General features: G+C 37.5%; 1 protein-coding gene across 1 annotated transcript in view; it reads right to left on the bottom strand.

The window, feature by feature from the left end:
• Nucleotides 1-447: 447 nt before the first annotated feature.
• EIPR1 (EARP complex and GARP complex interacting protein 1) overlaps nucleotides 448-14,736 on the bottom strand; it is an 83,965-nt gene continuing 69,676 nt past the window's right edge. Inside the window, exons 7-9 of the mRNA XM_074153388.1 lie at nucleotides 14,298-14,465; nucleotides 12,910-13,077; nucleotides 448-2,398 (exon numbers count right to left, since the gene is read on the bottom strand). Of these exons, the coding sequence (XP_074009489.1) occupies nucleotides 2,224-2,398; nucleotides 12,910-13,077; nucleotides 14,298-14,465 (511 nt within the window). The 3' untranslated portion in view covers nucleotides 448-2,223. The remainder of the gene's footprint in view (nucleotides 2,399-12,909; nucleotides 13,078-14,297; nucleotides 14,466-14,736) is intronic.

Raw genomic sequence — 14,736 nt, forward strand, 5'->3', positions numbered from 1 at the left:
CTGATATTATTTGTTTACAGAGCTTTCCAGCTTGTATAAGCTTGGAAATTTTTATTAATTTATATTAAAGGAAAGCTTTTAAATTAAAGCTTTATATTGAAGGAAATACAGCCACATCAAAATTAGTCTGAAATCTGTCCCACATTTATTACATGTTAAAAATGAAATCAAATCCCACACACTGTTACGTAATTTCCCATCACCTTCACGCTGCAAGCCATATACATTAACAGACAATAAAGCTTCATCAGACCTTTATTGCTAACGTGAAGAAAGTTTTAAAGAGTTCTGCTGCATACTAAAGATATACTGCAGGGTAGTGGGTTTTTTTCCGGGGGGGTGGGAGGGGGAGAACCAACAAGGTTTTCTGTCTGAAGACTGAAAGCTCCATATACAAAGCTGCAGCCCAACCAAGGATTTTGATATTCAGAGAACTGAAGCACTACTGATTTGGAAACGTAATTTTTCTTACAGCATACAGGTGAATAGCTCATGCCTAATTACAGATTGAGACAATGTGAAATAGCACAAGTTTAAAATCTTAATGCAGAAAATCAGACCATCAGAATTTCCAATGAAGCATTCATTCTGGAGCACACAGGCAGCACCGTAACACAAACACAAACAATAGTACAGATGTTTTAATTAGATTACTTTGCTCCTATGAATTCTTCCAAACAAGCTCTTTAAGAAAGCCAGAAATAAAATGCAGCTTTCATCTTTTCCAGATGCTTTGGCCTGTGGCAGTCAGTCATGCTCTCAAAGCGTGTTCTCACAGAAGCAGCTGTGTATACACAACAAATCACATTTGGACATGTTTCGATCCGAGAGGGGGTAAGGACAAGCAGAGGTGAGCAGCAGGCTGGCCCTCCACACTAACACCAATGGTTGCCATAGCAACGGGAGGCATCACGGAAAGAGGCTGGTATCGATCTTTCCATCCCGTGTTCTTGCCATTTCTTCAGAGTGGCCTTACACAAAGCTACCACAACCAACACCATCGCACAGACCCAGGTTCTGAAGTTAATAGTGATGAAAACGTAACAGGGAATAATTACTGCTGTGGTTAGGCTGAGTACACAAAGAACAGGCAGCAGAATTTTCATCTTAACAGCAAGGCAAGGGGAAGGGGGGTGTCAGTCCGTACAGGCATGCTTCACCATGCCTTCCATTCACATCTCGAGTTTTCTGTGCATTCTCCTGCAGGGCAGCATCTGCCTGTTCTCAGAGTTTGTAACAAGAGAGTCACCGATGCCTGGGTCAGGTATTGCAAAGAGTAAGATACAGCAAAGGATGTTCCGTGCTTAGTTGAAAGCCTGCTACATCATGTCAGCGTACTGCAGGATGGCACAGAGCCAAGAGGATAAGAAAGAGAGACTACTTACAAATACTAAAGAGATTTTTCAGGTTAACAATGGCATAGCTCCAGAGTCTCTCAAAAGATACTACAGCACAACTGAGTTCTATAAACATGGGATAATACATTACATAAGAGTATAAGAGATTTTGGTAAAGCCAAATATTGTTTCCATATAACACCACATAGCTCAAAATTGCATTTAGTTTGCAAATTACAGGATGGTGCTTTGTTGATACTACCATAAGGCTTAAATGAAAATACATTTTGAAGGTTTCACCTTCACAATTAATAGTTTTTCTCCAATTTTGCATATCCTAAGAAGAAATGTTTAAAATATTAGACTGAATTAAGAAACCCTTTTAAGACTGTTCCCAACTGTATCTATAAACATTGAAGAATTATCAGAATAGTTAGAAGAACATGGCCCTAGCTAAGAAAAAAAGGTTGCTTATATCAGAAAGATAAAATATCATTATTGTAAATGAGTAGATCACTTGCTACACACATCCTACGTTGTCCCAGATTTATATCAGCATAACAACACATCTGTAATCCACTATATTTGCAATAAAGCTGAAGTAATAAAGCAATAGTATGGGAAGTACCCAATATCCCTAGAAATAATTCACAAAGTGTTTAGCCCCTCCAAAAAAAAAAAAAAAAAGTCTAACACAGTCTTCAGAAAATGCATCATAGTTTTCCAAGGCAAATACAAAAGACAAAATAAAAGTGTCTATATTAGTACAGATATTCTTAACAAAATTTTAACATTTTAACTTAATAAAAATAGATCCTGAAAAAAACCTGAACAACATCTACCAATTGTGTACATCAAGATAACAACTTCCCATAATCCAAACAAATTATAACAGTATGTGATATTTAAGAGCTCTGGGAACCCTGTTAATAACAAGTCTGCCATCATAACTTAAAGAGGCAAATAGCCACGGGTCTGCTGAGGACCATTCAACTGCATATACACTGTCTTCATGTTCTTCATAGGTAGCTATTACACTGTCCTGAAGGGGCTCTTTAATCCTAAAATTGAAGAAAAAAAAGAAAATAAAAAAAAAAAGAAAATAATAAGAATCTGTGAACACACTTGGTTTAAAAGGCAATATTAAGTGTCACATCTAGATATGCAACCTCCCATTTAAAGTATAAGAACGCAGTAGTAGGCTCTAAGGAAATATTTTATATTGGATATCTGCATGTACCTATGTTTTAGATTAACACAGCAGAGTCAAGTCAACGTTACAGATCCCATTTGCAGGGGCAAAGTATCTGTTATTCTCAACTTCAGAGCATTTCCAAGTCTTTCAGAATCTACGATAAGCATCTCTCTCTCTCTAAAGCAAGTTAAACTAAAAGGTATGACCTAAATGCATTTAAACACGCATTTTTATCAACAACTTTTCTCTCATCATGCTCCGCCCATTCCTTTCCCCCTTTGCTGATAACTGAACTCTTAAAATAATATATAATCTTATTAGAGACATGTAGGTAGGTGAGAAGTTTCACTGAATTTCACTGAATTTTTAGAGTTGGAAGGGACCATAAAGATCATCTAGTCCAACTCCCCTGCTGAAGCAGCGTTGCCCAGAGCATGTCAGAGCATGTTACTCAGGACTGCATCCAGGCGGGTCTTGAAAATCTCCAAAGGAGGGGACTCCACAACCTCCCTGAGCAGCCTGTTCCAGTGCTCTGTCACCCTCACTGTGAAGAAGTTTTTTCTCATATTTTTCTCACAGTTGCAGTCCTTAACATCACAGTCTCTCCTGTGCTGCCATCTTGGACCCATTCTCTGCAGAGCAGTAGAAGAGAGATGGAGGCACCACTCCAAACACCTTAATTTTTTATCTCCCATTCCTGGAGTTATACTAACACCGGATTCTCATCTATTATTGTATACCTCACCTCTCACTGCAATACCCAAGGCTCCTGGTCACCTATGTCATGAGGGACAGACACATTCTCTTTTGCATTGCAAATATTCAAGAACAGATTCAGGCTACCAAAGTCCAAACCACTGAAGAGTCACCGATTGTTCTCTGCTAGCTGAGAATAGCCGTTCTTCCCTCTGCTCACAGACCCAAGCCCTCCTCTCACAGCAACACCACAGCACATTATTCTGTAGCTACAGGGTAGGTGAGTTTTCAGAAGATGATCTTAGAGCTCCTTCACCCACAGAGGATCACCTCTGTCTGACAGGAATCAGTCAGCCTTTCAGAAGCATCCCCCTGCCTCCCAGAAACAGCCTCGTGTTAAGGCGGCAATCCTCCTAACAGAAAGCAAAGCCAAAGAGCCTTGTGAATGTCACTCAATCATTTAAACAGACACCGCTGCTACAAAAATTAAGCGTTGTTATCGGCTGTCTTTGCCGCTGCTCTCTGAAAGCACGCGTCTCGACCATCACAAAGAGTACACGGTACCACATTTGAATAGCTTGCTCCACCTAGCCAGCCTAACCAGCTGTGAATCTAACGTCGCAGTTAAAACTCAATTGAATTTAATGAATAAACTAAAAGCAGTCTGATACTGCAAGAATAGCTTCAGGTATTTAGTCTCAAGGACTTTTATCATTTACTTATGCCACGTTTTAAGGTCAACTAACAAAAAAAGGTCATAGCACAAACACCACACAGCCCCTGGTTAATTGCAAAGAGCAAGCTTGTTTTGCAGTTCTCCTGAATATGTACTTTGATACAAACCATCTAACAGCAGAGAGCTAATAAACACACACAGAGACACTTCGTCTCCTGCAATGTGTTTTTCTAACTTCCTGCTAACCGACATGCCTGGTTAAGTGAAAGTTGGTCACATCCCCAGACAGCAATGTGCTTCACGCGGTGCTCACCCACTTACCCACAACTCTATTATTCTGAAGGTTTCAGATGTCTCTCCGGATAAGCAGGGGAGTAATGCACGGTGCACATGGCTGTCAGGGGACACGGCCGACTTTCAGTTAACCAGGAGTCTCAGTTAACCAAAGGTTCGATAAACAAGGACAAATAAGCTCCTAGATTATACTATTTTCTGTATGCTCAGAGTTGTTTCAGTGCTTCATTTAAATAACTCAGTTCATCTAATTTAATTTACAGAACTCATAGGGGAATGAGTGTTCAGGAAAGAAGCCTGCAGATGAACTTCTGTTTGGCATTTCCATTTATAACTACAATTTTTAACTGTCTTTTACTATTGTCTATACACTGAATTTCTTCTTAGGTATGAAAGTAATTTTGTGCCTTCCCAGAAAACGAAAGCATGATACTCCATGTGGTTCTTCAGGCCACAGGAGTTCAGTTTTCAGTAGGTTTTTGTGTTTGTTTTAAATGATCTATGATAATATTATGTATAGACTACTTGTGCATAAGAACGGCATAGCCTTGAGGCAGTTATTGAGAATCTGAGAAAATCCTTATGGAAGTGATCGCTTGGTATAAAACAGCTAGATACTACACAAGAAAATCAGGAAGGAAAAAAATCATCTCAGAATGACAATGTCTCAGGAACAATACAGAAGATCCAAAAGAAACTGTCCATGAGCATCCTTTACAAACACTATGAATGACAATAGGTTAGCCTTTAAATTATATAATGGGTAATAAGCCCAGAAGGATTCTGCCACTGGAATAAAGAGCAGAATTTATTTCATGTATGTGAAAGATGATTAAAAATAATTAACCAAAAAAAAGAAGGAGCAAGGTGGTTTGTGGTGGATTTTTTTTCCTCACAACAGGAACCTTTTGGAGACAGACCACCTTACCCCATGCTGAGAGACTTACAAGAAAACACCCCAGATTTGCCTGCAATTTGGCTATGTGCATGCTTTTTTGGTAATCCAAGAACAGGCTAAGGACAAAATTTGTGTGTCCTATATGAACATAGGATACTTAGAATCATTCAGTTTCCGAGTCCCTCAAAAAACTATTTACTCTCAATGAAATTTTACACAGCTTTTGCACATTTATTAAAGAATCAGCTCAGATTACATTAAATAATCTAGGGAGTTAGGAGAATTTGGTCAATGCAAGAAGTTATAGACTTAACAGCTATGACAACGACACATTTAAGCAAGATAACAAGTACCTTTTAAATATATATATATATATATATATATATATAAAAACAGAGTATACAGAAAAAGATTATTTTGGCCACAGCACATACTAGTGGAACATATACAAAACAACTTATATTTATCTTAAGATTTTTTTTGTCTATTTAGCTATTTTAACTATCCTTCTGTTTTTAACAGCTGCTACAATTTTAATTCTCCTTAACATACAGTACGTAATTTCAGAGCCTAACACCTCATATCACTGCCGAGTGTATTTTTTTTTCTAATACACTAGTCATAATGTAGCAATGAATAATATTGCTATACTTTCATGTGCATTATTCTTGTCTCAAACTTTCCATTTCACAGGTACCAGCTCCTGATGACAATGCCCAGGTCATTTGCTGCCTTAGGTTAGATGCGTAACACCGGACACAGAAGAGGAGAGCATGCAAAGTGGACTGGATACTGGGATGGTCAGCAGATCTTTGGCAGGTTTTGGAACAAGGAGGAGAGTTCAGGACCTTAAATTTCTTCCCAGTTAGAGAAGTTCAGAAAGAGGAAGAACACCTGTACAAAGGTGGATATGAAGGGAACTTTCTTCTATGCTACTTTAGTATGTACAATTCAGGTTGTTGCCAAAATACAGAGATTTCTAGTTTTACATAAAAGCTGCAGGTTACTGGTGTTGCTATGGTAGTTGCAACAAAAGGTTGCAAAAGGTAGTTGCTATGCTCTAGCTTGTTTAGTGTACCACAGGTGTAGGTGCTTAGCCTATTGAACCCTTCATAGAGCAGCCTGACTGGACTTTATTTGATAAGCACACCTGGTAATCACTTCTTATGCCTGGCAAGATTAGTAAATCTTCCTTGTCCTAAATCTCCCTGACCCTTAAAAAGTTCCTTTAGTTTCTCATTTTCCTGTACTATTTTAAAGACTTTTTCTGGCCAGACAAAAACACATTTTTCTCTCCTTACATATGTTCTTGCAATGCATCAACTGACAAGGCATAAACTCTGACGTCATCAAGAACTCATAGTAAGAAATGTAATCTCTACCTACATCCTGCATAAATTTAAGACCTGTGCCACACAGAGCTGAAACTGGACTACTTTCTCTTTGTAGTCTTATTCACACAGTACAACCCCTACCAGCTTCTGCTATGAAAGGAGAAGAGCTTTCATTTTACTAGATAACTTTGAGGTTAATTGTGTTACAGACTTGAGAGAGAAGCCTGTTAAGCCTTGGATAATTGTTTTCATGTAGAGAGCTGTTATTTCCAATTACTTCTCATGCTAACAACCACTTAAGTTTGCAGTGCTTGCGATTCTGTTTTGTCATCACGATGTTCAATAAAATATGCTTTTCAGAGTCACCAAAAAGCATTAATTCCTTATCACAGTCAAAATTAAATCCTCTTTAATCTAAAACTACTACGAAATAGATGTGATTCAATAGAGCAGCAACATGTACTGCAGTGTCCAAAATGAATCCTGAAATGCGTGCCAGTGGATTCCAGAATAAGCCCCGTCATTGCCCTTTCCCTTTAACTGCAGGAGAAAATGTAGCAACTCCAAGGTTTTGTTTCTGGTAAGCTTAGACAACACACTACTTCCCTTTTCACTCTCTTAAGGAAAACAGAATTCAAGAATGTTTATACTGGAACACAATTTTTATATATAATAACTGGCTATTCATACTATTGTAAGCACTATCTTCTTTTTTTTAACTCAAAAACATACGCGTTTAAAGCAAAATAGTCTAGGAATTGGAAAGTGCTGCTACACTAGATTTGGCTCAGCTTCTTATGCATCAACCAAGTCAAGTCCTGAATACTGGCATTCCCCAAAACAGAAGCTATTTAAGCCGTTTTAATTAATTGAGCCTCTTGGTTGATTCCATAGCATATCCCTATGATTTCTAGATTTTTCCAAGACATAAATACCACAAGAAAAATATAATCAAAGTTAACACTATTGGCAGCTGTGTGAAAAAACCCTGAAAGCCTGCCTTATCATGAAAGTTTAGAAAATACTTTCTAAAATACCAGCGCTGGCAATTCACTCTTCTGAAGTCATGATGTGTACACACAGGTATTATGTTAGATCACACTTTTTATGTATTATTGCAAAACCACATGATTTACTATTCAAAAGGCACCAAACCACATTTCTATCAGAAAAAACAGAAACCACCACCTCCTATAAATGGAATTTTGAATGAAATCTCTTTCTACAGAGAGGCCAGCCACTATTTTCTCTCTGGTCCATTCTGATTGCTGAAGATGTTCCTACACTTAAAATCTCATTAAAAGCTTCACTATCTCAATGAGATACTCTGTACTGGAAGGACCAATCCTTTCCATCTCTCAGCTTTAATTGCAAAATGGTAAGAAGTGCTTGATTTAGATCTTGTTCTGTTTCTAGACAGCATGGCTAAGATCTATGGTGAAGAAGATGGAAACATAAAGACTTCAGGGAAAAACACTAAAAAAAAAAAATTTATTTCCTAGTATGAATTTCTGGTAAAATCTTCAACAGATAACAAAGGTAAGAATAAGTTTAGAACATGTTGTCAAAAAATGCATCATAAGGGAGAAGGCAGCATAGTGACCTTAGTAGTCAGTTCTACCAGTGAAAACACAGCAGACAGCTTAAGTCTCTAAACGCCAAAGACACCGGGTAGCTCATTCTGCAAAATTAAAGTCTAACGATGGTTTCCTCTTCAGGACTGATCTATAAGCTCAAGATGCTATTGCCCATATAAATCTTTTCATTGTTATGGATACAGAAATGTGGGGTTTTTTTTCTTACAAACCAAGTAGCACATTATCAATTGAAAATTGTCATGACGTTCTGGCCATAGAAGTCACAAAGAATGAAAACACTGCTGTAGCTGCAGCATGTACCTTGCTGTTGGTACTCCCAAGATAGCGAATGGTGTTCTCATGCTGCGTATCATCGATATACCAGAGACCTACAGAGTTTAAAATTCAAGCCTATTCGGCAAATACATATATTGCAATAACTAAAGAAAAGGAATCCTGATTGGTGAATAACGATGGTCATGCTAAATCGCAAGAACCTAGTAGTTTTTGTTTATTGTTAGAAACAGCAATGTAGAATTAAATTGACAGACTAGTTTAACACAACCAAATGCAGACTCACTCAGTAACGTAAGGATTTTGGACGACCAAAGAACGAAGAAAGGATATAAGACAGTCACCACCCTGCTTGGAGGAAGACAGTTCTCAGTGCTCTGCAGATGTCTAAAAGGGAACTGACAGACACATTCAGGAGCTCTGGAATTAAGGCAAGTTCAATGTTGCAGGGAGGAAATCCTTGCAACACCAGAGTGCAAAGACATTAAAGCAGGAGAGGCCAAGGAGAAGCCTGCCTTAATCGGTTACATCCATAGATGTGGAATGACCACACTTTAAACATTTTTTTCAAACTGAGGCATCAAAAAGCACTCCCTATGTTCTTACCTAGGAACACTAGCTTTGGGGATAAAAGCTAAATGCACCCCAAATACTCACCTCATCTGTTCTATTTGCATTTGGTTTGTACACTTTTTTCCTACCTGTGGATCAAGGTGCTAAAAATTAAGCTAGGAGTAGAGCATTTCATTCCCCATTTCTCAGCTATTTTTTTTCCATATTTAAATTGTGTATTAAGTTATTAAGACTTGACCAGAACACACCACAGACCTCCTCTGTCCACATGCCTATACCTCCTCTCTGTGGACAGAGCTCAATCCTATTTAGACCACGTATTTACAACAGAGACTTTGGGCTTTCCAGGCAGAAAGCACTGAAGCCTTACCTTATTCAGTGCAACAAGACAAACGCAGTTGTTATATTTCTCCTAGGCACATTTCACAAAGGCAGTGCATGCACAGCTAGCGTGTTTTGGAACAAACAAAAACACAGTTAGTGAGGAGCGCTAAACTCAAGAATATGGCTGATGGCAAAAGAAAATCCTAAAGGGAAGAATCAGAAGTCCCCAAAGATGATTCAGAAGAGGCAGTAAAGGTACCTGAGCTGCAAATAGTCAGGGGCTAGGAGCATACCCAGAGGAAGTATCATCTCCTTTTCCTGTTTTTATAATATTTCCTCTTGGCCGGTATCAGAGACATGACACAGACTAGGGAGACCTTTGATATGATGCAGGGAGGCTCCTCTCACTTTTTCATGATTGATGAGAGAAACAACAACAACTCTAGCAGTTAAAAAGTAGGGAAGAGACACCAATCTAGTTGCTCTGATCTGAATCAGCAGTTAAGAGGAACCGAAGGTCACTCAATTACAACAAGAGACAGATCCTCATGCAATAGTTCTAGTTATATTGCTTATGCAAGCATGCTCTGGTCTCCAAGATGGGAGCATATAAAATCCCCAACTGTCAACACATATGTGGACAAACATCCAAAGGAGAAACCTCAAAGAATAATTTGTTAGTAAGAACAGAATACAGTAACTTTTGGTTTGTTGTGTATTCATTAGTCGGTGAACCTGTATTTTTTTCTTTAAAAAAAAAAACTTAACTCCCAATACTTATTTTTCTGTTGTGAAACTTAAAAACTAGGCAGTTATTACAGAAAATCTGGCAAGAATAAATGAGTGGGTAGACTCATGCATAGTTCTACGTGGTTGAACAATGACAGGTTAAGCTGATATATTACTTGTTTTTGTCTCCAGCCAAGAAATACAATAAAAATTAGAAAGTTTACTCCAAAATATATTAAAAATAAACATGAGTCCTAAAGACCTCAGAAGTCTTAGCTGTGTAGAACAGTATTACAAGTCAACATTTTTAAAATATGGAGATTTGCTAAGTAGAAAACTCTGAAAATATAACTGATACATACTCTTTATGTTTATATTTAATCCATTTTTTGCAAGGTATTTTATTCTGAACATGAAAAATAGGTATCCCATGAAGAAAAAAAACTTGCTATTTCAGCCTTCTTTTGAGAGAAGTTTAGTCTCTCAGTCTGAAGGTGACACACACCGGCTCTTCCTGGTGGATTTCGAGGAACACCCATAAAAGTAACTTTCTTTTCCAAGATTTGCAGCCTATTTAATAGCAAACCAGACGTCCTCCAAAACAGGATAAAAATGAACCCCATGAGAATATAACAGTTTCTTCAAAGTCTACAACATACCCAAGCAACAAAACAAACACACACACTCCCATCAAACCATACAATAAACCGCTGTGTTTTACAGAAGTGGCAGTATCCATGGAATGCTGCAACAGACTCTTCCAAGAGGTCTCCAGGAGGGAAAAGGGTACTAAAGCCTAAATATTTGGCACTAGTGGTTGACTAACAAGAGGTATTCCCAACAGATGTTATTCCCTGCTTCATTAGTGCACTCAGAACTAAACAGACATTCATCTGGCAACAGTTTAAGGTTGGTAAAGCACCTTGCAAATGTCCTTCCAGCCCAACTCACAATAAGGAAGGGGGAAAAAACAAAACAAAAAAAAAAAACCCAACCAAAACTCTCACAGTACCAAGCAAATATTAAAAAAAGCTAGTGTGCTTTCCCAGGTTCTATAGAAAACAGATTAGCAGCTAAAAAGCATATATTTAAAAAGCAAATGCAGTATTGATACCTTTGTAGCCTCTGGTAACAGGCAAGGGCTCTATATCGTTACTGTATAAGGCATTCATGATGTGGTTTACATCCATCACATCGCCAAAGGAAAAGATGTTTGTTTGTATTGCTTTGCATATTATTGGTTTCAAAAACTCCTATTCTAGAAACAATCATCTGTGTTTTAATGAGGCAAACTACACACTCTACAATCAACAGGAATTCAGAACTCCAGATAACCTACTATACAACATCTGTCAGAACACTAATTACTTATGAAGTTATTTCTATTTATATATTCTCACCATATTTAATAATAAAAAAAAAAGTGCAGTGTCTTTTTCACTTCCATTAATGTTATTTATCTTCTATCCACAATAGAACACATTGCAATCCCCAGCTAAAGCTTAGGAACCAAAAGGTACATCATATTTAAAATGCTGTAGTTTAGTTATGTTCTAGAAAGTAAGTATGCACTGTTGATGTGAGCAACTTTTTAGCAACTTAGTTTATACACCTTGATTTTCCAGGTACTTACATCCCCTATTTCTTCTAATCTTGTACATTTAAAATTAACGATTTCTATATATGGGGTAGCTTCCTTATTTAATATAAAGTCCTTTATGTGACGCCAAAATGTCAAAACTATTTGGACTAAAACTACATCTTTATCAATAAAATAAAGGTGCAAGAGCAACCTTAAAAACCCCCTAAACTTTATTTAGAATTGTAATTGAAACATCTAGCAAACAGCTGAGTAACTGGGGGATCTTTTTTTGTAATTTCCTTGTTTCTCATCCCATCTGACTCCTCTTCATTCTCCAGGAGGTAATCTGCCTATTTCATCGCAGACAGCTTTGCATATTAAAATAAATTAACAAAAGTACAAAAACAACTGCTCAGTGCAGACATGTAGAACATGGATATTCACAGTTGCAAGGAATAGAAAAATAGAGACTAAAGCCTGTTGGTCTCAAAATATTTTACATGAGTTTCAGTATCATTATCTTCAGCAAACTCTTCCTTTACAAAGTGAAGATCACCATGTAAGCTAGTTGAAAAATTAGAAAGCCTCAGCCCACACTAGATCTGCAAAACTCCCTATATACATACATATATATATTCATAAAGAAGTACATGGAGGAAAATAAGCATCATATATTACAAAATGAAAAAGTTGAAAGTGGACAAAAATGGAGAATGAAAAATGATTATTTCGGCATTTCCGTTAATTCTTTACTAAAAACCCCATCCCTCCAAAATTCACATGCAAAACACGTGCTTCCTCACACACCCAAGTGTATGGTGTTTACAAATGCTTGCAATAACATGCATCATTCTTGGTAGAGAGTGTCAAAACCAATTTTCTGTTTTGCTTGAAGTAGGTCTGATGAGTTATTGGTTTCTAGAGCAGTCAGCAATATTAACAGCAAACTTACAAAAATTACAGTATTTATACCTCCTTTCTTCTGCCTATGCAGAAACTCACCATTAGACTGGTAATGTTTCCTAAAGGTTAGAACATATACACAGAAAATGCAAAAAAAAGATTTTCAACTCCCGCTTAACCCAGATTATTGTATGTGCTTGACTTGATCCAGAGCTCCCTTGAAGTGAATCTTTTCCCTGATCCAGTCCACTTCAGGACTGGTCCTCAGCATCACCATCGACCCTTCCTACCAGTGAACATACAGTGACCGTGCTATTCAGATTTAAAGAGTGTATTCCTCCCAAGACTCTGAGTAAAGAAGAATGAAGCAGGAATTGGAACTACTTACCTGAAAGGTCTGTATACAAAAATCCTAGTCAGCAAAAACATAGCATGTTAACCATTACAATGAAAAGACAAACTATAAATATCTGCATAAAACTCAGGAAACTTCATACTTCTCTTCTTGATGCTGGTCCTCTTGGTCACTTAGTTCATCATCATCTACCATATGCCCAAATGGTTCAGAAGAAATTGATACCATATTAGACAGGATAACTCTGCTATCACTGCTTCCTGTAAGGATCAGCTGATCATGAGAATGATTGTATCTGACATTCCAGACCCTAAAAAATGAAATCAGAAAGAATAAGAGGCTATTCTTGGCAGGTAGTGCATCAACGTTAAATGATTATTTTTTTTTTAAACAGCACTAAAAATTTATCTTTGACTGAAATATTCTACGTACACATACTAGTGACATGCTTCATTTCAAAGACTGGTTTTTGCCATCTTCATTTGGCTTTTAAGCTGGCATGTCATCTGTTTCACATGAGGCATCTTTACAATTCAACAAATAAGTTTTTTAAAAAAATAAAAAAATCTAAAGAACAAAACACACTATTCAGTGGTATCATTCCTTGAGGGTACATGGCAATTAATTGGTTAGTAAATCAGATAAATATTTAAGTTCTAAATATAAAAATTTCCCCAAAGCAAAACATGGATTAGAAATAACCTTTTAAACAAAAATCTCACAACATTAAGTGAAGTTTAAAATAGACCCTGAAACAAAAGTAGGATTATATTTCTCTTCAATTTTTACATTTTACATATCAAGTTAATACCAAATGTCTTATGCTTCTTGTTTTATTCTTCTTCTTTTAATCTTCTGGAAAAAAGTACAAATGCTGCTTCTGTTAATTCACATCTTCATTCCCCTCAAAGTAGCTTCAGGGTCCAGATTTATTTTGCAAGAATTACTCCAACCCAAATTTTATAAAATATGAACCGCTCATCTTTTCTTAACCACTGAAGTCTGCAAACGTCAGACAAGATTCTTTCCTTGCTCCAGCCACGGGCCAGAGTGGTACTATACAAGCTCTAAATATTATCTCAGAGAATAAAATGACTCACTTGCATATTCTGGCTTAAGGGCTGTGAAGGGCATGAAAAAATTGGGGCTGAATTATTGAGCATTTCAACCATCCCACAAGAGCAGGATAGATCAGGTGCAGCCAATCAGGCTCTGTTTGGGAAGGCACACCTTGTCCCAGCTGGCCCCTATAAGCCATGTTCTGTGCCGTGCTTCTCAAAGGTGCACCCCTATCTCCCAACAATGTTAACAACAGTTTCTCGCCAATTAGACTAACAATGTCTAAACTCTTAATTTACAATCACACAAGTAATATTCACATGTTGAAACCTTTCCTCTGTGCAGAAAAATGATTATTCACAACAGCACAAACATAGTTAGTTTGCATTGTTCCTAAATAGTAAAATAATTAGCTGAATAAATTATATAAGCCATCCACCCGCAAAACAGCATGCAGATAATTTGTTCTACCAGTGGGAATGCTCCTCTAGTGTCTTCACTGGTTCAGTGACATTTCTTGTGTCCCAGAATTTCACCTTGCAGTCATCTCCACAGCTAGCCAGGTAGTACTGTTTATTGGGATTAAAGTCTAGGTCTCGTACCAGCTGTCCGTGTGCATTTTCTATGCAATATATCTGTCTGTAAAACACATTAAAAAAATTAAATGGTCTATAAAAAGCTAACTGCACTCCACTGACAGGAATCTGTTTCCCTGGAAACTTGCATAATCCCCTTAGCACCCGCAGACCTAGAGTTCCCACTGCTAGTGCACAGTTTAGGGAAATCCCAGCTGTTTACAACAGCGACTTGTATAGATTTCTCAGCTTGCTCTGAAGCTTTGCTCTTTCCTTGTTTGCATTAGGATCATCTGGAGCTAAAAGGAAACAGTAGCTCCAGATGATTCTAGCAC

The sequence above is a fragment of the Numenius arquata genome, chromosome 9 (genome assembly GCF_964106895.1).
Source record: "Numenius arquata chromosome 9, bNumArq3.hap1.1, whole genome shotgun sequence".
NCBI classification, from domain to species: Eukaryota; Metazoa; Chordata; class Aves; order Charadriiformes; family Scolopacidae; genus Numenius; species Numenius arquata.